A 25810-nucleotide genomic window follows, 5' to 3' on the forward strand; every position below is an offset into this window, starting at 1 on the left:
CCTACTTATGAGTCTAATCAGTTCCCCTGGCTGAACACCAGCAATAATGGAACTGCAATAAATATTGCTAAAAACTCTTGCATGCCACATCTGCAAAATCAGTAAGCACAAGGCATATACGAGAACCTCTACATTATTGTGTAATAATATCCTATGCGGCACTACATGAAAGGGAAAAAAATTAAAAATTCCCAGTGTGCTTCTTACAAAAAATTAAATGTAAGTTGCTTTAGATTTATGATTAGTTTTATGTCAAAAAGTAAATAAGTAAAGAAAGAAATCATTTTGCTATTGTAGCACTCCTGGTTGTCCTGGCTATTATATACATGCATTCTGTAATAGACGATAATTGAACCTGGTGACAATCTAAATGGCAGAGCCTTTGCATTAGTTAAACAAAGTAATGTATAGAACAAAGAAGAGGCCCAACTACTCCTACAATGAGGCCAATCAACAAGTAGCCACAAAATGTATCTTCAAGTTCTTGTAATTATTCACATGAGGCGGTATGAGTGAATTGTTTGCGTCATGATCTGAAGTTTTTAACAGTACCATTTTTGCATTGATAGGACTTATTGACCGCTTTTTATTCATTTTTCATTTTATAAAAAGTGACCAAAAATGCACTATTTTGGACTTTTTTTGCGCGTACACAATTGACCTGCGGTTTATTTAACTATATATTTTTATAATTCGGACATTTCCGCACACGGCGATACCACATGTTTATTTTTATTTACACTTTTTTTTTTTTTTTTTATGGGAAAAGGGGGGTGATTCAAACTTTTATTAGGGAAGGTGTTAAATGATCTTTATTCCCTTTTTTTTCACTTTGTTCTTGCAGTGTTATAGCTCCCATAGGGGGCTATAACACTGCACACACAGATCTTTTACATTGATCAGTGGTTTCTCATAGGAAACCACTGATCGATGATTCTGCCGCTTGACTGCTCATGCCTGGATCTCAGGAGCTGAGCAGTCATTCGGCAATCGGACAGCATGGAGGCAGGTAGGGACCCACCGGCTATCATGTAAGCTGTTCGGGATGCCGCGATTTTGCTGCGGCGAGCCCGAACAGCTCCCTGAGCTAACCGGCATTGTTTTACTTTCACTATAGATGCAGCGTTCAACTTTGAAAGCTGCATCTAAAGGGTTAATAGCGTGGCACCATGATCAGTGCTGTGCGCTATTAGCCACAGGTCCCGGCCATTGTTAGAGGCCTGGCCCGACCCCCCTGTGGCCCCGCGTTATAGAACGGCAGCAGACTCATGATGTACCGGTACGTCATGGGTCCTTAAGGGGTTAATCGCTGCGTCTGAAGGGTTAATAATGGGCATCACCGCGATCAGTGATGTCCGGTATTAGCCGCGGGTCCTGGCCGTTGATATACGTCCTCTGTCGTTAAGGAATTAAATAGGAAAATGCATTAAAAGGGGTATGCTGGAAAACTTTTTGAATTTCCTTTCTGTCTGACCACAGTTCTCTCTGCTGACACCTCTCTCCATAACAGGAACTGTCCAAGAGCAGGATAGGTTTGCTATAGGGATTTGCCTTTACTCTGGACAGTTCCTAAGAGGTTAGCAGAGAGCACTGTGATCAGACAGAAAGGAAATTAAAAAAGAAAATAACTTCCTGTGGAGGATACAGAAGCTTATAAATACTGGAAGGGATAAGATTTTTTTTTAATATAAAGTAATTTACAAATCTGTTTAACTTTCTGGCACCAGTTGATTAAAAAAAAATAATAAATGAATAAATTCCAGCGGAGTACCCCTTTAAACTGCACATAATGTGAACTGACCTCAACCTACTTATGAGTCTAATCAGTTCCCCTGGCTGAACACCAGCAATAATGGAACTGCAATAAATATTGCTAAAAACTCTTGCATGCCACATCTGCAAAATCAGTAAGCACAAGGCATATACGAGAACCTCTACATTATTGTGTAATAATATCCTATGCGGCACTACATGAAAGGGAAAAAAATTAAAAATTCCCAGTGTGCTTCTTACAAAAAATTAAATGTAAGTTGCTTTAGATTTATGATTAGTTTTATGTCAAAAAGTAAATAAGTAAAGAAAGAAATCATTTTGCTATTGTAGCACTCCTGGTTGTCCTGGCTATTATATACATGCATTCTGTAATAGACGATAATTGAACCTGGTGACAATCTAAATGGCAGAGCCTTTGCATTAGTTAAACAAAGTAATGTATAGAACAAAGAAGAGGCCCAACTACTCCTACAATGAGGCCAATCAACAAGTAGCCACAAAATGTATCTTCAAGTTCTTGTAATTATTCACAAGGTCTATTCACAATAATGCAACCTGATCCTGCATTAAGAACCATTGAGTTTGGATGCAATTTATGCTGGATCTACAATGGGACTTTGTGAATAGTCGCCATAGTTCATGACCATGGGAATCTGTCTGGCTCAGTCTGGCCTAATATATACCGAGTGCTATAAGAAAAAGCATAAATAATTTGCATATGTTAAAGATTTGTAAAATATATTTTATATCTTAAAATGCACAAAGTTATACAGAATACTACTGTTCACAAATGTAAATGTATGAGTATCCGTAATCATGGCAAAGCCACGAGTACAGCTTATTTAGCACAGAGTTATGTAACCTCTGTGTGCTTGCGTACAGGCTTTAATAGCTCTATGTATATGGAGATAAATGCTCCATGGAAATATTCTAGCCTAGAAGAACATAATGTATGGATTCGGAGGCACAAGAGAGGGCACATTAGAAGGCTATGCACCTCTCTGGATACCTTATTGGTGACTATATGGAAAAACACATGGGCTAGTGCCTTAAATGTAAGAGGGATTTCTATTAGAAGGTGACCTGTTCCATGTTTTAGTCTAGGAAAGCTGGGTGACAAGGTTTGTGGGAGCTTTATTATGACTGTAGTTTTAATTAACCTGTCAAAGAACTGGAGTTTAAATTATTATTCTTTTTTAATGCTAAGACAAATCTTGTTACACAATCCAATATCTGATGTTTGTAGTCCAAATGAGGTTACATACAAGTGTCATTTCCTATATGCTCCTGTCTCAGACAAGCCATCTACAGAGACGACTGGATAGGCACAGACCTGATTAAAGTGATTGTGACACCGCCATCTAAATTATCAGGACAGATTCTAAAACCATGTGATCAGAAATTTCAGGACAAACTTCAAAGACATGTAAATGGAAGAGGCAAATATTGCAGCAATAGGTGTCTGACTGACCCAATTTTCAATGCATTATGTCATTGAAAGAAATTAGAAAATGTCAGCCTCCTCTTTAGTTAAATTCAACCTGGCAACCCGTGCACTGAAGATCTCTACAGATGAGCCTCCTACTTCTTGTGATGTTAGCCTAAGTACTTAATACATTTGCATGTCAAATTACACTTGTGCTTTGTGGGGTGGGATGCTTTCAAATCCTCAATGCCTTCAGTTCTCTGAGGAGTTGTATGAGCTATAGATTCCAGACTGGTGCTTAGCAACGACAGCAAGCAGTGAGGAGCAGCGTGCAGCAACCCACATCTACGGAGCAGCCCACATCAAGTTTTGCTTTCATTTGTCTCACAAAGAAATGTTCTTAACCTGAGAGCAGAGGATTTACAGAGCACAGTGGAGAATTACATCATGTATCTCAGGTTACCAAAACACAAATGCGTAACTGCACATGTATATTTTATGTAAACAGTCTATAGGCCATGTGCAATCTTAAAGACACCTAAGATCCGTACTGTTCTCAATGTACACACGTAGATCTGTTCAGTCATGGAGGGCACTGTTAAACGGGTACTCCGCTGCTCAGCGTTTGGAACAAACTGTTCTGAACGCTGGAACTGGCACCTTTTGATGTCATAGCTCCACCCCTCATGACATCAGGCCCCGCCCCTCCAAGCAAGTTTATGGGAGGGGACGTGACAGCCGTGCCCCCTAGCATAGACTTGCATTTAGGGGGCAGGGCGTGGTCATGAGGGGCGGGGCTATGACATAACGAGCTCCCGGCGCCGACTCCAGCATTCTGAACAGTTTGTTCCAAACGCTGAGCAGCGGAGTACCCGTTTAAGAACATAATGAAATATACATGTACTTTCATAGGATGTTTACATTTCAGAAACTAACCAATTTGGGGTATGTTCAACACAGATTTGATGTTCAGGATTTTCTGCTGCAGATTTCAATGTAAACTAAATGACTGAGCACAGCTCCTAATCTGCAGTTACAAATCCTGTGCATCAAATATGCGCAGGATACTGTATGTGTGAATGTACCCTTAAAGGGGTACTCCGGCGCTAAGACATCTCATCCCCTATCCAAAAGGATAGGGCATAAGATGCCTGATCGCGGCGGTCCCGCCGCTGGGTACCCCCGTGATCTTGCACGCAGCACCCCGTTAGAATCAGTCTCCGGAGCGTGTTCGGTCCGGGTCTGATTACTGGCGATCACGGGGACGGAGCGTTGTGACGTCACAACGCTCCGTCCCCGTGATCGCCAGTAATTAGACCTGGAGCGAACACGCTCCGGGGACTGATTCTAACAGGGTGCTGCGTGCAAGATCACGGGGGTACCCAGCGGCGGGACCCCCGAGATCAGGCATCTTATCCCTTATCCTTTGGATAGGGGATAAGATGTCTTAGCGCCGGAGTAAGGGGTTATCCACCATAAGGTGATTTTAGTACGTACCTGGCAGGCATTAATGGACATGCTTAGGAAGGGTCTGCACTTGTCTTGGGGCTAAATGGCTATGTTGTGTCATTACCATAATACTGTGGCTAGCTTTTTGTGAACTGGTATTTCCTGTTTGCATTTTCTTTTTTTGACTACAAATCTCATTTTCCTCCCTCCCACACATCAGCCACTCCACCCATTGAAACATAAATGAGCTGCATCCATTCAAAAGACCTGTGGCTTTCAATCAGGGTGCCTACAGCTGTTGACTTAACTGCAGATTGATCTCTCTCCCACCAAGCGATCCCTCCACCCATTGAAGCAGACAGGCTCCCTGTCATCAGCTGACTAGTGAGTCAGGTCTCGGCCGCAATGCAAACTGGGAAAATCTGAGACCACAGTCATTTTGTATGCTGATAAAAATAAATATTGGGGTGAAAATCCCAGAAGAATTGTGAGAAAACACATTTAAACTTAACATATAGGTCTGAATTGTGCCCAATGACCGCGACGGAGGCCACGCCTTTAGAGGGCAAAAAGTCAATCTGGTAGGCAATTAAATGTTGTAATCATGAACCGATGCCTCTACCTTAGCACAAACCCAAGATATAGCTCTGACATTAAGACAGAAGTTAGGTGAAAGCCAACTGACTGGCCTGGGAATCGAAGCCTGGAAACTGAAGAGTTGTGGTAGTCATGCCCACTCTTAACCGAAACCAGAGTTAGCACTTGAGCAGGGTCAGGCCAACCCATGCCGATATCGGCTTGTAGCATGCTGCCTAATGTCCGTGCGAGAGTGAAACACTAATGACCTGTCAGGCCTGATGAATCCCATAATGTTCCTGCTAATAAGTGGCAAAATAGAAACGGTTAGCAAGATAGGCGCAATCATTACCACCCGACTGACCTTGGCGGTAACAGACTTATTGCCTGTAAATCAAAAATATTCGAACGCCTTAAATGAAAAACTAAGCCAACCCAATGCCCCATTCCCAACTCCACTAGCCTCAAGAGTGGTATTCCAGTGCGGGTGACCCACCCTTTTATTGCCATCATGTCTGTAATTTGCCTACCCAATGTACCTGCAGACACTACCGCTTTATGCCTGAGCCACCGTGCCCTCAAGCTGGACCATTGTGCATAGGATAATGCCGATGAAACAGGCGCTAATAGGGCAGTCAACTGTTTCACTAACTCTAGCTGTGGAAACAAGTCGGTGACAAACCTGCGTGGTATATCCCCTGACAGACATGCTGACAAAAATGGTGACCCCCTGTACGTGACGAGTTGCTCTTGCTCTGAAAAGTGTCAGTGACCAGAACCTGTGCTGCCTCCTCTTGCCAATATGGTAGGCATCCGGAATATCCGACTGCCAATGCCGTGGTCTGTTGCTTTGAGAATGTGTCAGTAATGTAGACCTGCGTGAGCGTTACCATGCAGATGTGGCAGGCATAAAGGGTAACAACACCTATGTCGAAATGTTATTGCTCTGAAGACATGTCAGTAACAATAACCTGTGTGGTGCCCCCCCCTGTAGACGTGGCAGGTATTGCAGGTGAACAACCACCTGCCGAAATGTCGTTGCTCTGAAAAACATGTCAGTAACAATAACCTACATGGTTCCTCCCCCTGCAGACGTGGCACACGTAACGGGTAAAGAACCACCTATGAGTCGTAATGGTATTGCTCTGAATACGTGTCAGTAACAATTAGCTGTGAGGTGCCCCCCCTGCAGACGTGGCAGGCATAACGGGTAAACAACCCCCTATGTGTCGTAAAGTTATTGCTCTGAAGATGTGTCAGTAACAATAACCTGTGTGGTGCCCCCCCCTGCAGACGTGGCAGGCATAAAGGGTAAACAACCACCTGTGAGTCGAAATGTTGTTGTTCTGAAAAAACATGTCAGTAACAATATCCTACGTGGTGCCTCCCCCTGCAGACATGGCAGGCATAACGGATAAACAGCCACCTATGTGTCGTATAGCTATTGCTCTGAAGATGTGTCAGTAGCAATTAACTGCATGGTACCTACCCCTGCAGACGTGGCAGGCATAATGGGTAAACGACCATCTGTCTAGAGATATTGTTGCTTTGAAGGTGTGTCCGTAACAACTATGCAGTGCATCCCTCTGCAGACGTGGCAGTGAACGGGTGTACACCCAGCTATGTATCATGATGTGTTGCTCAGAAGAAACGTGTCAGTAACAACAACTACGCAGTGTATCCCCCTGCAGGCAAGGAAGGTGTGAAGGGTATACAACCGCCTATTTGTCGTGGTGTTGTTGCTCTGAAAAATTGTCAGTAACAGCTGCGCACTGCAATCCCCCTGCAGATATGGCAGGTATGTTGGGAAACCGCTTATGAGTCATGATGTTTTTTGCTGGAGACGAGTCTGCAACAATAACTTATTAAATTAAATGATTAAAAGGTAGAGGCTGACTAACAGATGTTAACGTGCAGTACTAATATGTAATCGTGATACTGACTTGGTGACTACCATGATGCAACTACTACCGTAACCTTTATGACCTATCAGCTGTGGGAAAAATTGCCAGTATAACCGTATGGTGGCGTGTGCCCGTGATACAAACTGTACCATGTGAGAACACTAACGTTTGCATAGTGAGCTGATCAGGACCTAGCAATGAGTGAGACTGAGTTGGTGGCGTACATGATACAATTAGAAAAGTGATTATATCCGGAACTTTCGCTGAACTAAAAGACATGTAGTACGACTGGAAACACATGCGTGGTTACAAAACGTCTAACACATGCGGGGTGACGGCTATAATAGTGCGAGTGTCCTATTGAATGTATCGATGTAATGGAACAGTCAGAGAACCATAGAGTATGCCTGTAAATTCTAGCATCGACGTCTGTGTGTGACCTAACTATGCATCGTACGTGGTCATGAACATATGACTGATATGCAAGCTGATAACCTGCGTACAGTAAATGCTGCGTGTGACTGCACAGTGTAAAACAATGTAAATTGCTATTGAAACTTACAGTATAGTATTATAAATCGAAAGGATGTATGCCCGGAGAGAATGCTGTGCAGTTATGTAACAAGAATACTATAAATCTATAACACAGCATAAATGCATGAGCGTATGTACCGTGTAACGCTATGGACATGTGTACCAAGATGCGTGAAAGTACCGTATAAGCTATGACCGTATGTACAGTGTAAATGCTGTAGCGTGTGCATGGTGTGACTATGAGCCGCATTCAATGAGCATATGTACAATATAAATGATGTGAATGTATACAGAACAGATGCCGATCACTGTGCATAGTACTACGAGCGTGTATAAGCATCCGAACAGCACCGACGCCACAGGTGCACAAACACAGGACGCCACAAGCGCGCATGCAGCACCAAATGCCATGGGCATGTAAACACAAAGCCAGGAGCGCATGTGCAGCACCAAACCGCCAAGGATGCATGTGCCGCATAAATACTACGAAACGTGTGAACAAAGAGCGTATGAGCCCTATAAATGCCAAGAACGTGTGAACAGTGTACATGCTATGAGTGCGAGAATGGTATAATGTCAAAAACAAATGCACAGTATAAATGCCAGGAGCAAATGACAGTGTGAAAGCTATGAACTTATGACAGTATGAATACCATGAGCAAAAGGACAGTATAAATGTCATGAGCGTAAGGCCCATAACGCCACAAACGTATGAAACCGTATGATACTATAAGCGTGTGAACCGTCTAAAAGCCCCGAGCGTGTGACCAAAAATAAAGCCATGAGCGTGTGAACAATATAACTGCCATGAGCGTGTGAACCGCATAAATGCCATGGGTAGTATAAATGCCATGACCAGTATGAAATACCATGAGTGTATGAACAGTATGCAAGCCTTGAGTGTATGAACCAGTATGAATACCAAGGAACGTGTGAAGCGTGTGGCTGCCATTGATATAACACCGTATGGAATGAACGTAAGAAAAAGTAAATGCCAAGGACATATGAACAGCATGAATGACATCAGTTTGTGGACAGCATGACAAACTTTGAGCGTATGGGAGTACGACTACCATGAGGTGAAACGGAATAAATGAGATTGCAAAGTGTGAATGCTATGGGCGTATGGCCAGATAAATAGTGTGAGCGTATGTACCGTATAAATGCTATAAGCGTAAAACCGTATGAAGCGTATGAACGTACGAGTAGTGCGCCATGCGTGTATGAGAAATAAAGGCCATGAGCGTACGGACGATAAGCAAGTTATGAAGATGCCCTACCCGTGTGAACAGTATAAAAGGTATGCAAGTGTAACCAATATAAAAGCCAAGAGCGTATGCATAGCATGGATGCCATGATCAAACGAATATTATGAGCAAATTGATCATGTAAACGCCATGAGCGTATGAAAGTATGACGTGCCATGACCTGTGAACAGTACGCCTATGAGCGTGTGTGCAGTATAAATACTGAGTGTACGTGCAAGGTAAAGCTGTGAACGTACTTGTAGTATGAACGTTATGAATGTACGTGTGGAGCATGCGTGCAGTGAAAGTGTTGTGAGCGTGCGTGCAGTGAGATTGTTGGGAGCCTAAAAGCTATGAGTTTGCGTGCCGTATACTTGCTGTGAATGTGCGTGCAGTGTACAATGATGAGAGCATGCGTACAGTATGCGATGCTAGGGGCGTGCGTGCAGTATACAATGCTAAGAGCATGTTTTTTTTTTTTTTTTTTTTTTTAAATACACAATATAAATGCCCGGTATGGATTCTAAATGAAGCACGGTATAAGCGACATGAATTAATACTGGATGCCCATTATAAACATTAAGATTAAATGTACAGTAAAATATTATGATTGCATGGAAAGGTTTATATGCACAACTTCAATGCAATGGAAGAAAGGACAGTACCAATGCACGGTGTGAATGCAACGAAAATGCACAGTATAAACGCAGTAACTGAATGCAATCTATGTACGCACAATATTAAATTTTATGCACGGAAAAATGAATATAAATGAATGGATTGTAACAACTTTATGTACGGAGAAAATGCTGTGTAGTGTATACCTGTAATGAAAGCCTTTCTATTAATAGAGTGAACTTCATACTCACTGAAACCAATGGAGACGCCAGGTTAGCAGACGGCAGCAGGGTACCGAATCTCTCATCAAGGCCAGCCCAAAGCGACAAGGAAACCGTTTGGCTAAAAGGGACATAGCCTACCCCCTTACACTGCTTCCTGCTGTTGCACACGTGACCCGGCACGGGGCTCGGTAGGACAGAGGCAGCTTTAAGACGCGGAATGCCACCATCCCGGCTGATAGGCGCTTTTACCCCGCCATACCTCCCCCCTGTACCTTAAAGATGCTGGGGACCTAAGCACAGTGGGCGGCGTGCGACCAGACATCCTGCTGGGCAGCTAGCGGGGCTGTATGAGACATCAGACCGCAATACTCGCAGCATGCCCTGGACAGCATGGCTCCAGATGAGTGAGCGCCTGCAGGTAACTAGAAACTGGCGGGAGAATACGAATGCTGGTTCGTACCCCTCTTTCTGCAAATGTCACAAACGCCCCACCGGTAGGAGGCAGGGGCGTTATATACCCCTGCCCCCGCCCACAACCCCTTATGTGCCGCCTTGATGTGCAGGAGGGTGGAGATGCTACCGCCCCTCTCACAAATACAGCCTAATTAGGCTTTACACAAAAAAAAATATATAAATAAAAAAGAAAAACAAATTCAGAACATTGTTTCAATAACCGCTAAAAAATCTAAAAGCAAATGTGTACATTGTACCTATGTGGATTAGAAAAGGTAATATAAATGGTTAGAAAAACTTTCAGCAGTCTAGTCCTCAGTTTGCATGTGGAATCAGACATGTCCAAAGTTTAGATCTCCCTGGGTCTCAGTCCTGAGACCCACTGCGATCTCTATTTATAACATGGTCAAGTGTCTTGCAGCCACACACTGCACTGGGTTATAACTCAGGTACGCAGCAGGTCTCAGGAGCAAGACGTGATAAGATCTAAACTTCTGACATGATCTAAACTCAAAACATTTTTACAAGTGACTGTAACGCAATGAGGCACAAAATAAGAACTGTAAACTACATTTTCTGAAGTTGGGGAAATAGAGTTATAAACAGAGAAAAACCAGGATGAAGTAGGGACAATAGCCCCACTTGTGAAATCTAAAGAGGGGCCAGGATGGCCAACATCACACACATATGATATATACACATAGACATTCACAAATTAAAAATAAAATTTTACATAAACTAGTCATAAAAATCCTTTATTCCTGTAGTTCACAGAATTTATCCTAAATATAATTTAGTACTGAACTTGTAAACCCGTTACCCAGGTGATAGATACTGCCCATTTGTTTTTCACACCAGATTAGAGAATGTCACCGGCATCTCAATGATACCAACTGAAAGGGTTGAAACAGCCAGTGGTGCCCAAAGTTAATGTCTGATCAACATGTGCTGCAGTCTAGTACAAAGTGTACAATGTGCTTGAAAGGGACGGATGGTTAGGTTAACAGGGTAACAGTGGGGGATTTGAGCATTGCTAAATCCTTTCCCTTTTTTGCTAGTATATAAAGGACTATTTGCATCCTGGCTTGAGCTTACTTCCTTGACATGGCACCGAAAGCTGTTGGGTTGTTTGATAAATTACTGCAAACAAGCACATATTGATATAGCCCACCTATAAAGAAAGCTGACGTTTTTGTATTAAACTCCTTAAGAACTTTGCCAATTTTTGTTTTTGCATTTTAGTTTTTCCTCCTTGCCCTTTAATAGCCATAACTTTTTTTTTCCCCCACCTACACACCAGTATGATAGGCTTATTTTTGGCTGGACCCATTGTACTTTTTAATTACATATTTCCATAATGTATTCTTTGAAACTGAAAGAAAACAATATTTATCAGGAAAACTGAGAGACAACTGCAGTTTTGCAAATTTGGGGGGCGAGGGTGTCTTTTTATATATATATTTTTTTTACACTGTTCACCATGTGGTCAAACTAACATTCTTCATACTACTGACCTCCAGCTTTCCAGCGGTGCCTCCGATGTCCCGGCTGCGATCCTCTTCCTGACAGAAAACATGACTCTTGGGTTCAGAGAGCAATCGGGGCCTAGAGTGTAATACGCGGCTCAGCCAATCACTGACCAATGCGGGTATTAGGAAAGAGGATCACAGCTGGGAACCAAAGCAGGAGCTCTGGAAGTAAGTAGAGGTTTATTTTTTGGCCTCAAGGCTAAAATAAAACGGTGTTTTTTTTTTTAAGGGGTTAAGAGGTATGTCTCAATTCTTCTGTCTATATAGCATGGCTCCACTTATCTGTGATATTCTCTTTGGGCAGCATAAATCACCTGGTTCACTGTAAATATTACACTTCTCTATTAGATCATGCAAAACATATAACAATATTTAGACAATGAGAAATATTTCTGAATGACTCCAATCAAATAATCACTGTGTCTGAGAGAACCACACTAGGTTTATACCGAGTTAGTGTTCAATCTGCATCACACCTGTTGAAGCGGCTGCTATGCCACCAAACCCCCAGTTAGGCCATGACTTGTGGCCATAATACAGATGCCAAAATGTATCTGTATTATGCTAGTGTGAAATGTTGCATTGGAATTCTGCACAGAATTTCCAATGCACACAGCAGAATTTCCGCGACAGATGTTTCTAGCACGGAAATTCCAACTTACGTGTTCACAGAAAGAATGAACCTGTCCATTCTTTCTGCAGACTGCAACTATGCTGCATTGCTGTGCAGTCCTGGCGCATATTATGCCGGAACCCATAGTCTGCGAAATTTCCATGCAGACATTCCGAGGTGTGAACATAGCTTAACACCTGTTTTCTGGACACTTTACAAAAGGTGAAAAGCATAATTTGTACTTCTCATTCTTCATATTAAAGAGCATGTGAAATCTCCAAACCTCTCCCCCAAATAATTCTGGAACATTTCTACTTTAATTTGTAATATTGCAGGAATTTAGAAATAAATTGACAACAGGGTGCTACCAGTTGGGAGTGTGTCCCTACACAGACAGTATCCAATCAATGCTGACTCTAAGGGTACGTTCACACGAGCGGATCCACACCGTATATTACCGCTGTATGGTGCCTTTACATGTGCCTGCTCGGAGCATCAATATTTCGCTACGAGCAGACACACTGCGATGTGGGAGTTGCAGCATGCATGCACAGTATACTCGCACATCGCGGCAGCTCTCGGCCTAGCAGGGGGAGAGGTCGCAATGTGTGCGAGTACACCGTGCATGCGTGGCGACTCGCACATCGGCCTCAATGTGTCTGCTCATATCGGCGGATTGCCACTCCAAGCAGACAGCGGTCCTTCAGCGGCGGTCTGCAGCGTAATATACGCTGTGGATCCGCTCATGTGAACGTACCCTTAAAAGGGGTATTCCAGGCAAAAAACATTCTATCCCCTATCCAAAGGATAGCGAATAAGATGTCTGATCGCGGTGGGCCCGCCGCTGGGACCCCCTGCGATCTCCCTGCAGCACTGCCCCCTCCATTCATGTCTATGGGAGGAGGCGTGATGGCCGTAAAATGTTTTATACTGGGAATACCCCTTTAAACTGTATAGAAGCATGATACTTTGACAAGTTTAGTCATAAATTACAAGGTAAATAAAGATTGTATATACAATTATTCACTATAACAGACTTGTTAGGAGGAGATCACAAGTAAAAAATGTCGCTGTTAAATGTGTGGTGCTACTGTACAAGAATACACGAATATATCTACACAAACACACATACAGCAGTTTGCTTTTTGGTGTGTTTTTTTTTTGTGTGGCCAGTGGCATTTTATAGTAAAACCTAGTATGCTCTTAGTATGGTGATTTTTAGCACACCTTAAAAATGCATCAAAAAGAAGCGTTACCGGTATTTATAAAAGGAATGAAACCAAAAAGCTGAGTGAATGCTTCAGAAGCCAAATATTGTAACATACATAGATGGATACAGATGGAGAATAAGACATCACTACAGGGATGAACAAAACCTGGTCGCAAGATCGCCATGGTGACTAGAAAATCTTCTTCCTACCCTTCTGTTCCCAAAGCAAGCAACTGAATGCTGCCCCATCTCTCCCTGCAAATAAGGTCACAGAGCACCAGCACATAAGGGCTGTTCAGGGAAGCTACATACAGCCTTTAGGAATAGGTTACTGTATGCAGCCCCATGCCAGCAGAGGGAACACCATAGAGCACACAGGGTATTCCTGATAGCTGATCTCATTTGAAGTCTTCAGGCTGTGTTCACATGCTGCATTCTTACTGCATTTTTGACTGGTTTTTACAGACTTTTCCAAAGTCACTTGTTTTTACCACCATTTTTACAAGCACAGTAAAAAAATAAAAAAAATACCCCTTCTCCCCCCCCCCCCCCCCCAACAATTTCATGAAAATCAAGACAAAACAACAAAAACAACATGGCAGAAACACAAGGACCACATTTGCTTTCAATCTAGGAGACAGCAAAAAAATAAATAAATGAAGTAGCCAGGATTTTTTTTTTTTTTTTTTTTTTTTTTTTTAAACGACCAACACAATTTCAAATTTTGAGATGCAGTTTTACTGTTACCACTTTTGCGTAGTAAATTTATTTCTGGGGTGTCATCAAAAATCTGCAATTTTGGTGCCTGGAATTTTTTCTCAGAATTTAATTGTTTGGACAAATGTCTATTTTCTTTAACTTTTTTTTATTTAAATAATGACAAAAGGGGGGTGATTTGAATTTTTATTAGGTGACAGGAGGTGCAGCAGGAGGGAGGGATCCAACAGTGACAGAAGGTGCCTGGGGCTGGCCTTGCAGGGTTGTTACATGTGGCAGGTTACAGGGCAGGACGCCTAACCGGGTGACTTTCTGTGACACATTGAGCATGGTAATTTTTTGGTATTTTGAATGGTGATCAAATGACCAGGCTACAGTGATGAAATGTATGGATGCAGCTGTGCTGGAATTAAACAGATGGTACTGTACGAATAGTGGAGGTAAGTATGCATTATATGGGGAAAAAAACCCACAAAAGAACTGCCATTTTTTTTAATTTATTTTTTTTAAACATCTTGTCAAAATTCCATTTAAAGGAAATCTGTCATCGGTGTCACCTGCACTAACCTTTCGGTACAGACAGGTAGTGAAGGTAACACTGATGACAATGGTACTTTCCATTCCGTGCTGTTGTTCTCTGGCAATCCTCTTCGGTATCTTCAGCTCCGGGCCCAACTTGGAGCATGGACAGAGCTTAGTGACATCACCACTGCTGTTCTCTGCTGATTCCCGTCCATGCTTCAAGACAGGCCCAGAGCTGAAGATACCAAAGAGGATTGCCTGAGAACAACAGCACAGAACGGGATAAGGTAAGTACCATTGTCAACAGTGTCACCTGCTGTACCTGTCTGTACCGACAGATAAGTGCAGGTGACACTAATGACAGATTTCCTTTAATTCTTTTACTCTCTTCTCAAAAGCAAAATCCTCTATGTCCATTAGTTTAGTTGCAAATCATTGTATCTTTCCAGCTCCAGGACATCCTTTCCATGAATCGATATCCAGAACTGAACAGCATATTCCAGAAGAGGCCACACCAACATTGAGTCCATGCCTCTTTTAAAGGACATCTGTAGTGCAATATAACTTATCCCCTATCCGAAAGATAGGGCATAAGTTATAGATCGTGGGGGGGGTTCAAGCGATGGGGCCCCACGGGATCTCCTGGACGGGGCCACGGCAGTCTGCTGGAAAGGGGGCGTTCCGTCCCCTCATGATGCGGCAGCAGACATGCCCCCTCCATGTACCCCATGGCTTTCTGCTGGGGACGAAACTTCACTTCCTGCAGACTGCCGCAGCCCCATCCAGGAGATTGCGGGGGGACCCAGCGCTCAGACCCCCCGCGATCTATAACTTATCCCCTATCCTTTGGATAGGGGATAAGTTATTTTGTGCTGGAGTACTCCTTTAATACATGATAATGTCCTCCAGGCCTTAGAAGCAGCTGCTTGATACTGCATGCTGTTCTGTAGTCTATGATCTACAAGTACACCCAGATCTTTATCAGTAACTCTCTGTTTTACATATGATGCATCATATTACATTTGATGTATGCAGGTTATTAGTACCCAGATGCATAACTTTGTCTTTATCCACATTGGACCTCATTTCCCCAACAGCTGTCCAAACATCCGCTGTCCAAATATGCAGATCTTGCATAGGTCGACTGTACTGTACTGCTGTTGCTGCGAATATTCTAAGGAGCCGGGATAAGTGAAGGGTGCAATTACTGCTCTATTTAAAGGGATGCTGTTACTATAATGGGGTAAGAAGCTACTGTGACCACTGGAAGAAATTTAGGGGTGTCTACTGTGACTACAAGGAATACCTATAAGGGTATTCCCACAATTAAAAAAGGAATGCCCTTTTAAAAGGATAGGGGAGAAATGCTCCCAGCAATAAAAGGAGAGGACTGCGCATGCACAGCCAGCGCTCCATTCATTATCTATAGAGCACTTTTGGCAATGTTCAGCTTCCACACTGGTGATAAGCAGGGGTCCAAGAAATCCAAATCCCTGCATGATTTTAAGTGGCTTGTAAAGCCCACACATCCTCAGAGCGCTTGCTGGCCCTTCAGTCAGGTTTTGTGGACTACGCACACCTAGTGGGCACTTAGGCACAGGCATGCATTACCAATTCAATGTTTTTCCTCCAACAAACTCCTTTAAGAACTTTTAAAAACATAAAACAGGCCACACTGACAGACTCAAGTCAGTAGAAACAGCATAAAAGAAAAAACACGCACAAACATTGAATGACAAACATTACAACAGCAGTATAAAACTCTTGTATCTCCCACAAGCAGAGAAAACTTCAGTGGTTACAGAAAACACTTGTTATTGTGTGCCACACCCCAATAGGTTATATGACAGTTCCTCAACCCAACGCCTGAGAAGACAACATCTGCACGGAGCTTCAGAGACTCTCTGGCCAATGGCAACATCTGTATACGGTTTGTAGGTTCTCCGATTTCCTCTCATACTGATATGTTAACTTGTGTTCTATTAAATAACCTGTAGAGGTGTGTTTCTGAAATAAGGAAGTTACATCATGAGCCCTATTGAGGCCATGGACCAATTTCACCTTCATGCACCAGGCTATGGAATGCTTACACCATATAGGCAATAATTACGGGCGGCACCTAAACTTGCAGCTGCTTAAAGGGGTACTCCGGCGCTAAGACATCTTATCCCCCATCCAAAGGATAGGGGATAAGATGCCTGATCGCAGGGTTCCGCACCTTCCATAGGCTTGCATTGAGGGGGCGGAGCGTGATGTCACACGGGCGCGGAGCCGTGACGTCACTATGCTCCTTCCCCGTGATCGCCAGTAATCAGATCCGGAGCGAGCATGTGGAAGATCACGGGGGTCCCCAGCGGCAGCCCCGCGATCAGGCATCTTATCCCCTATCCTTTGGATAGGGGATAAAATGTCTTAGCACCGGAGTACCCCTTTAAGGGTAGGGTCACACTGAGCGGATATGCAGCACATTTGATGCTGCGAGAAATCTGCCGAGCAGTGTGAAATACTCTGTGTTTGCACTAGGAGCAAACAGAGCTTTCCCTGCTACAGCCACATGTTTGCAATAAGGTTTGGGAGCTGGCCGCGCGTCACAGTTATGCCGATGCAATTATGTAAATGCCAGCACAGTTATGCCGAACCTTATTGCAGCACATACGCAGTGTATTTACCGCTGCTCGGCAGCCTTCTCACAGCATCAAATACGCTGCGTATCCACTCAGTGTGACCCTACCCTAAAACAGTAACTCCAAGTGACATGATCCCACATGCGGCAGGCGCAGTCTCTTACCGCTTTGTGTAGGAGTGGGCTTATAGTAAAATTCTCTTTGTTGCTTATAGCAACCAATCAGAGCTCAGCTTTCATTTCTCATATTGTTGCGGTAAAATGTAAGCGGAGCTGTGATTGGTTGCTATGGTCAACAAAGAATGTTACTATAAAAAGGTACGTTCACATGTATTGGATCTGCTACAGATTTGATGCTTCAGATTTTCTGTATGAGATTTCATACTGTTAAATCAATACAATTAAAGAGTTGAGAACACAGCATCAAATCTGCAGCAGATCCATTACATGTGAATGTAAATGTATTCAATCACTGGTGAAAAAGGCCCCAAATACTGTGTGTGAACATAGCCTAACAATAGGGCTAAATGCGAAAACCAATTGCTCAACTTCATGTTTCTGGCAAATTTTCTTCCATAGAGGGATAACTGAGGTTGTGTCATGTCCCATTTTGGCCTTGAGGACGCAGCCAATTTCCTTTATTGCATTTTTGCTTTTCCCTCCTTGCCTTCTAAGATAAGAGACATAACTCTTTATTTGTCCATCCACAGACTCATATGAACTATGTAATGACAGCTTCCATTTTACCATAAAATGTACAGCGCACCCCAGAAAAAAAATAAAAAAAATAAATTTATAAATAAAATATTGGGGGGTAATTGAAAACTGAAAAGAAAAAAAAACAATTTTGCAACTATTTTCTTGTGGGGAGGGGTTACACAGTGCACTATACAGTAAATTATATAAAATTCGGCATAACTATAACAATCATTCATTGACATCCAAGTGCGGTAAATGCTTCGTTCTTTGGGCCTCTAGTCTCGCTATACTCTGTCTCTGTATACCACAGCATCGCTTTTTTTATAGGGGGATGCCAATATATTACAGAATTAACACAGCCTTGCAAATACTGACCAGAATATATGTGTGTGCAAGTGAAAGCCTGAAAAGGACAGAGCTGCCTGAGGACGAGCAAGGCCTACACTGTGGTTATAGCGGCTTCTAATCGGCACTACACAGGAAACAACGTCTCTTCTCTAACTGGGGTGTTTGATGAAGTAAACAGTCACAATATATTTCTGATCTAGGTGTGAACAAGGACTTATAAATTTCCATTCATTAAGGTAACCTCTTGCAGCCACATAAGAGACAACCATGATAATTCAGCTGCCCATGAACTTGTACCATCTCCACAATTCTTTCGGTATTTTTGTTTTTAGCTAAAGCTTGGACAACAAGAATGAAAATCCGAGCATTGTCAACCCTAAAACAGTTATTGACTATCTTAAAGTCCAATGGTCACCTTCATACTAGGTAACAGACAGTACTTTTGGTATGGGCAAGAGTCATCCATCCTCTCCTACTGTTTGGCTTAAAGGGGTACTCCGCTGCTCCAGCGTTCTGAACATTTTTGTGATGTCACGCCCCCCCCCCCCTAAATGCAAGTCTATGGGAGGGGGCCCCCTCCAATAGACTTGCATTGAGGGTGTGTGGGGGTGACGTCATGAGGGGGGCGTGTCCGTGACATAAGGACCCCGGCCACCCACACCTGGCGTTCTTAACGAATGCCGAGTGCTGTACAGAGATCGCGGGGCTTCCCAGCAGCAGGACCTCCACGATCAGACATCTTATCCGCTAGGGCTGGGCGGTATACCAGTTCATACTGAATACCGAAATTTTTGCACTGCACAATATGAATTTTAACCAATACTGCAATAACAGTTTCGCCCCTCCCCCTCGGGAATGAATGCATTATCAGCCCAGTGCTGCGCTGTCCCCACATCGGGGAACTAATCATATGGGAGTTGTAGTTTTGCAACATACGGGAGTTGTAGTTTTGCAACATCTGGAGGTCCAAAAGGTTGGAGACCACTGCTCTATACTGTGCGGTATCCCTGTGCCCGGGCTGCAAAAAAATAAACACAAAAAAACTTTAACTTACCTCCCGTTAGTCCGGTACCGGCCTCACTTGTTTCCTGGGGACGGGAACGTCGGACAGCCATCAGCCTATCACCAGCCGCAGCGATGTTCCACCTCGGACGGTGATAGGCTGAGCCCACTGTCATGTAAGAAGCTGGCTTCTTATATGACAGTGGGCTCAGCCTATCACCGGCCGAGGCAGAACATCGCTGCGGCTGGTGATAGGCTGACAGCTCTCCGACATTCCCGTCCCCAGCGTAAGGCCGACGTAGGTGCGTTAAAGTTTATTTTGTTTATCTTTTGCAGCCCGGGCATAGGGATACCGCACAGTATAAAGTGTCAGCGCCGGCGGCCTCAACAAACAGGACGAGGAGGGCAGCGCTTGCGGGTGACATGTGAGTATTTACCCTGATAGGGATGTGGGCTGATAATTAATATGGGGGGGGGCCTAAGAAATACCGTTATATATCGTAGAACCGCCAAAAGTTTAAAAAAAATATACTGTGATACACACATTTGGTCATACCGCCCAGCCCTGTTATCCGCTATCCTTTTCATAGGGAATAAGGGGGGAGATTTATCAAAACCAGTGCAGAGGAAAAAATGACCAGTTTTCCATAGCAACCAATCACATTGCTTCTTTTTTTATTTTCCAAAAAGGCCTCTGAAAAATAAAAGAAGAAATTTGATTGGTTGTTATGGGCAACCAGTCAACTTTCCCTCTGGACAGGTTTTGATAAATCTCCCCCAAGATGTCTAGGGGCGGAGCACAGTGCAGATATAAGTTGAAACGATTGGAAGCTAAGGAAATGAAAGTATGGTCTGTGTAATCTCCCTATGCCCTAACTAATGGTGCCTGCAGCGAGAGATATAATTTTTTTTGAGTAGAATAGGACTAGAGATGAGCGAACTTACAGTAAATTCGATTTGTCACGAACTTCTCAGCTCGGCGGTTGCTGACTTTTCCTGCATAAATTTAGTTCAGCTTTCCGGTGGGCTGGAAAAGGTGGATACATTCCTAGGAAAGAGTCTCCTAGGACTGTATCCACCTTTTCCAGCCCACAGGAGCACATGAAAGCTGAACTAATTTATGCAGGAAAAGTCAGCAACCGCCAAGCCGAGAAGTTCGTGACGAATCAAATTTACTGTAAGTTCGTTCATCTCTAAATAGGACCCTTCAGTCTTACTACACAGGCCCAAACAGGCAGGTGCCACAGATTAGTAAATAAACCACTGCTGCCTTAACAGTATACATCAGCCTTTGGTTTTCGGCAGGATGCCGAGGGATATGACTAACGGTAACAGTAACGTAGTGTAAACCTACCTTCAATGATGCATACCTCCCATAACGTCTGCCTGCTTACAGTACGTTTCTTTTTGCTGTATTCAATAATGCATTTTTTTTTGCTTTGTGTTTGCGAATAAAAACAAACGTATACTTGAGAAATGGATTCTGCTCTATAGCATACAGTAGCAGCTGTTTTAACCAGCTGTTAGCATATTATTTTATTTTCAAGTGTATAAAATGTATATGTTAAACTGAAACAAAAAAAATAACAAAAAATAATAAATAAAAAAAAGCAGTGTGACCCCAGCATTATGTTCAACACATTTAAAATATATGATGACATATGGATATGAATATATTTATATACTAGCTGAGTACCCGGCGTTGCCCGGTTTTTCCTTCCTAATCCTTTTTGGGGAGGAAAATAAACAAAGGTGGAAGCTTTTGACTTCATATCCCATCCCTATATATTGTTGTCATATCCCAACCCCCCCATCCCGACCTCCTATCCCGTCCTCCTATCTCGACCTCCCGTCCCGACTAGAGATGAGCGATTTTACAGTAAATTCGATTCGTCACGAACTTCTCGGCTCGGCAGTTGATGACTTATCCTGCATAAATTAGTTCAGCTTTCAGGTGCTCTGGTGGGCTGGAAAAGGTGGATACAGTCCTAGGAAAGAGTCTCCTAGGACTGTATCCACCTTTTCCAACCCACGGGAGCACCTGACGGCTGAACTAATTTATGCAGGATAAGACATCAACTGCCGAGCCGAGAAGTTCGTGACGAATCGAATTTACTGTAAATTCGCTCATCTCTAATCCTGACTCGTAATATGTGTACCAGGTAATGAGATATCTCCAGCCTAACGGAAATTATATGGGAACATACATTTCCCATTGATTTGCATGGGACTTTTAAAAAAATTAAAAAAAACCCTGACCCTCACAAATGGGGGTAGTTAAGGGTTAAATTAACTGTCCTTTACTTTAAGTGGACATATAAGTAACATGTGACCAAGTATTATAGAAATATCTCCAGCCGTTTGGAAGTTATGCAGTAACATATATTTCCCATAGACTTGTATGGGACTTTAAACATAAGCCGCGCCCCTGGCAAATGGGGGTGAGTAAGGGTTAAATTACCTATCCTATGTTTGTTGCTGACATATAAGTAACATGTGTGCCAAGTTTCATGTTAATATCTTTAGCTGTTTGAAAGTTTTTGTGGAACATACATACACATTGATATATATATATATATATATATATATATATATATATATATATATATATATTATATACAATAAGCATTGAGATATATATATATATATATATATATATGTGTGTGTGTGTTTCTCCAACCAGGGTGCCTCCAGGTGTTACAAAACTACAATTCCCAGCATGCCTGGACAGCCTTCGGCTGTCCAGGCATGCTGGGAGTTGTAGTTTTGCAACACCTGGAGGCACCCTGGTTGGGAAACACTGAATATATATATATATATATATATATATATATATATATATTTATATATATATATATAACATTCCTATCTATAGTTAAATATCACGTGTAGTATGGAAGCTGTGTGTTCCCTCAGAGATGACCAGCTGCCCCGTATACAGGCTCAGCAGTGCGCCCTCGTTATCATGTATGATGAATGATGAGAGGACATATGATGTATAATGAGAGGCCATATGATGTATGAGGAGAGGACGTATGAGGTATATGGTCTAGAGCCCGTCACTACCTTCAGACAGCACATCATCCGTCTCGTCCCCGTCCCCCCGCCGGCCGCTTTCCTCCTCTGAAGACATCTTTGCCGCTGACTGACTCGTGGGTTGCGCTCCCGGGCTACTCGTCCACCTGAGATAGCACGGTGCCCGCCATACACTGTGACAGGGCAGGGGTAGCAGTACTCAGGGATGGCGCTAGACGGGCACAGCTCACAGGAAGTTGGAAGTTGGCATGGAAACAGAGGGTGAGGAGTTGTGCTGTGCCAGCGCTGTGTAGGATGCGCTCTCAGGCACAAGATAAGCGGTGCGGTTGTATATACTGACACACCCAGGAAGTGAAGAGGAACCGCAAGTAACAAACTGTGTATAGTGCTGGACACTGATGGGAGATGTATCAGAACTAGTGCAGGAGTTGTCCCAACCAATCAGGGCGCGGCTTATATTCACCGCGATGACAGCTGCCATATGATTGGTTGCTATGGGAACCCCCCCCCCCCTATATGGTATTAGGGTGCATGCACACTCATTCCTCAAAACCTGACTAAACTGTATCAATACGTCTGTACAAATTTTAACTTGAAAACCGTATACGGTTTGAAGAATGGTGTCGGATTGCATCCGTTTTTTAAGAAGAAAACGTATAAGTTTTTAACTTTTCACTCCATTTTGAATAAAGTTTCACTTGTTTGATTGAAATTCCAACAAAAAAAAACTGTGCAAAGTCAAAAACCGTATGGTGAAAACCGAATGGAACCGTACGCACATACGGTTCTGTGCGGTTCAGATTGACTCCCATGTTTAAAAAAAAAGATTCGGTTAAATACAGTTTTTCACCCGAACCAAAAAACGTGGTAGACTACGGTTTTGGGTACGGGTAAAAAAAAAAGGACAAAACCGTATAAGATGCAAAACGGTCTTAACCACACCTTGTTTTTTACATACGGATGCCGGATCCGGCTGGGGGAGGGGCAAACCGGATGCTCCCGTACCCCAGCCGGATAAGCCCGTGACTCCATTTACTATAATGAGCCGGTTTTGACCTGTATCCGGTTTTGGATATACTACGGTTTTAGGTCCATTCAGGAAACCGAATACGGGTCAAAACTGAGCCAGCCAGAGTCACCGTTTGACTCCGGTCGGCTCATTAAAGTAAATGGAGTCACGGGCTGATCCGGCTGGGGTACGGGAGCGCCCGGTTTGCCCCTCCCTCAGCCGGATCCGGTACCCTTATGTAAAAAAACGAGATGTGAATGCAGCATGATGCGTTTGACATACGGTTTACAATGTTAAGTCAATGCATACAGTTTTCTATACAGTTTTTTTTTTTACTTGAAACCGTATACGGGAACTGTATAGCAAAAAGGTTGTGTGCATGCACCCTTACTGATAAGTGTGGTCTAGAGCTGTATAGTGACTGGCACATTACCACTGCTACACTCCACACCTCATGGCTAGTGTTGAGCGGCATAGGCCATATTCGAATTCGCGAATATTCGCGAATATATGGACGAATATTCGTCATATATTCGCGAATATTCGCATATTCGTTATATTCTCGTTTTATTTTCGCGTATGCGAAAATACGCGCATGCGAAAATTAGTATATGTGGAAATTCGCATATACGAAAATTAGCATATGCTAATTTTCGCATATGCGAATTTTCGCACGCCAGTCTCACACAGTAGTATTACAGCCTTCTTTACACCACACAAGCTGGAAGCGGAGAGGGATGATCACTGTGATGTGTACTGTGGAAAAAAAAAAAAAAAAACGAATATTCGTAATTACGAATATATAGCGCTATATTCGCGAAATTCGCGAATTCGCGAATATGCGATATTCGCGAATAATATTCGAATTGCGAATATTCGCGAGCAACACTACTCATGGCCCCTAATGCATGAACCCAATATTTTTAATTGATCCTAATAAAAATGGTCCTAATAAATTTGGTGTCACCGGTACAGTTATGCAAATATTAGCCTTGATTTTTTAAATGCAATTTTTTACATTTGTTTAAAAAAAAAAGACTAAATGCCACAGACTTTTATAAAATATAAAAGTAAGGCTAAGTTCACATTTGCCGTAGGTCTCCGTTATGTAGAGCTCCGTCGGCAAATGAGTTGATTTTCGCAAGTGAAAAATGAGTACATTATTAGTACAAACTACCCAACACTTTGATGGACCGCCGATGGTGGAGTCCATTGTGCACTGACAATGTTTTTTTGGGGCCTTTCAGCACTAAAAAAGAGCCAAACGGACCCTAAAGGGTCTATTCACACGTACAGTATTCTGTGCAGATTTGATGCGCAGGATTTCAGGCGGTGATCAGTTTACATTGACAAAACAAAATTATTGTCCAGCACCAGGATGTGGATAAAAACGGGTTTCTTTATTCAATGAAGACAGCTACATACATGAAATCTCTGACGCGTTTCACGCTTTCGCGCTTAGTCATAGACTCTATGACTAAGCGCGAAAGCGTGAAACGCGTCAGAGATTTCATGTATGTAGCTGTCTTCATTGAATAAAGAAACCCGTTTTTATCCACATCCTGGTGCTGGACAATAATTTCGTTTTGTCTGCTATTTGAAGCCGGAGGCGGGACTGGTGGATCCGCGCACAGAAGGTGTGTGATTTCTGGGTGAGCGGTCAATGCTTTCTCCTTCAGTTTACATTGAAATCTGCAGCAGAAAATCCTGCGTATCAAATCTGCACAGAATGCTGTACGTGTGACTAGACCCGAACGGGATAAAGCACAACAACAATGTGAACTTACCTGCACTATTTTTCTGCTGTACATTTTGTATAATGTTAGGCTAGGTTCACACTACGGAATTTCCGCCTACAATACCGTTTTGAAATTGCAGGCAGAAATTCCGCTTGCTAAAATGTATAGTGTAGTGAATGGGTTTCCATTCACAAATTCACACTTCGGAATCTCCAGGCGAAAATGTTCTGTCCATATACACACATGGGAGGGGGATTCAAATCTGGAACACAACCGTTCATAAATAGTATGTACCGTATTTTTCGCCCTATAGGACGCACCGGTGTATAAGACGCACACAATTTATAGGTGCAAAATCTAAAAAAATAAAGATTTTGAACCCAATAGTGGTCTTCAACCTGCGGACCTCCAGATGTTGCAAAACTACAACTCCCAGCATGCCCGGTCGGGCATGCTGGAAGTTGTAGTTTTGCAACATCTGGAGGTCTGCAGATTGAAGACCACTGCATAGGAAGTAATACTCACGTGTCCCCACCGCTCCGGACCCGTCACCGCTGCC

At 43.1% G+C, this 25810-nt stretch overlaps 1 protein-coding gene across 3 annotated transcripts in view; it reads right to left on the minus strand.

The window, feature by feature from the left end:
• Positions 1-22982, minus strand: part of RIPOR2 (RHO family interacting cell polarization regulator 2) — a 195522-nt gene extending 172540 nt beyond the window's left edge. For 2 of the 3 annotated variants that reach the window (XM_056521323.1, XM_056521321.1), the window contains exon 1: positions 22534-22982. In XM_056521323.1, coding sequence (XP_056377298.1) covers positions 22534-22600 — 67 coding nt within the window. In that variant the 5' untranslated portion in view covers positions 22601-22982. The remainder of the gene's footprint in view (positions 1-22533) is intronic. The other variant, XM_056521324.1, reaches the window with a different exon arrangement.
• Between the last annotated feature and the right edge of the window lie 2828 nt (positions 22983-25810).

The sequence above is a fragment of the Hyla sarda genome, chromosome 5 (genome assembly GCF_029499605.1).
Source record: "Hyla sarda isolate aHylSar1 chromosome 5, aHylSar1.hap1, whole genome shotgun sequence".
NCBI classification, from domain to species: domain Eukaryota; kingdom Metazoa; phylum Chordata; class Amphibia; order Anura; family Hylidae; genus Hyla; species Hyla sarda.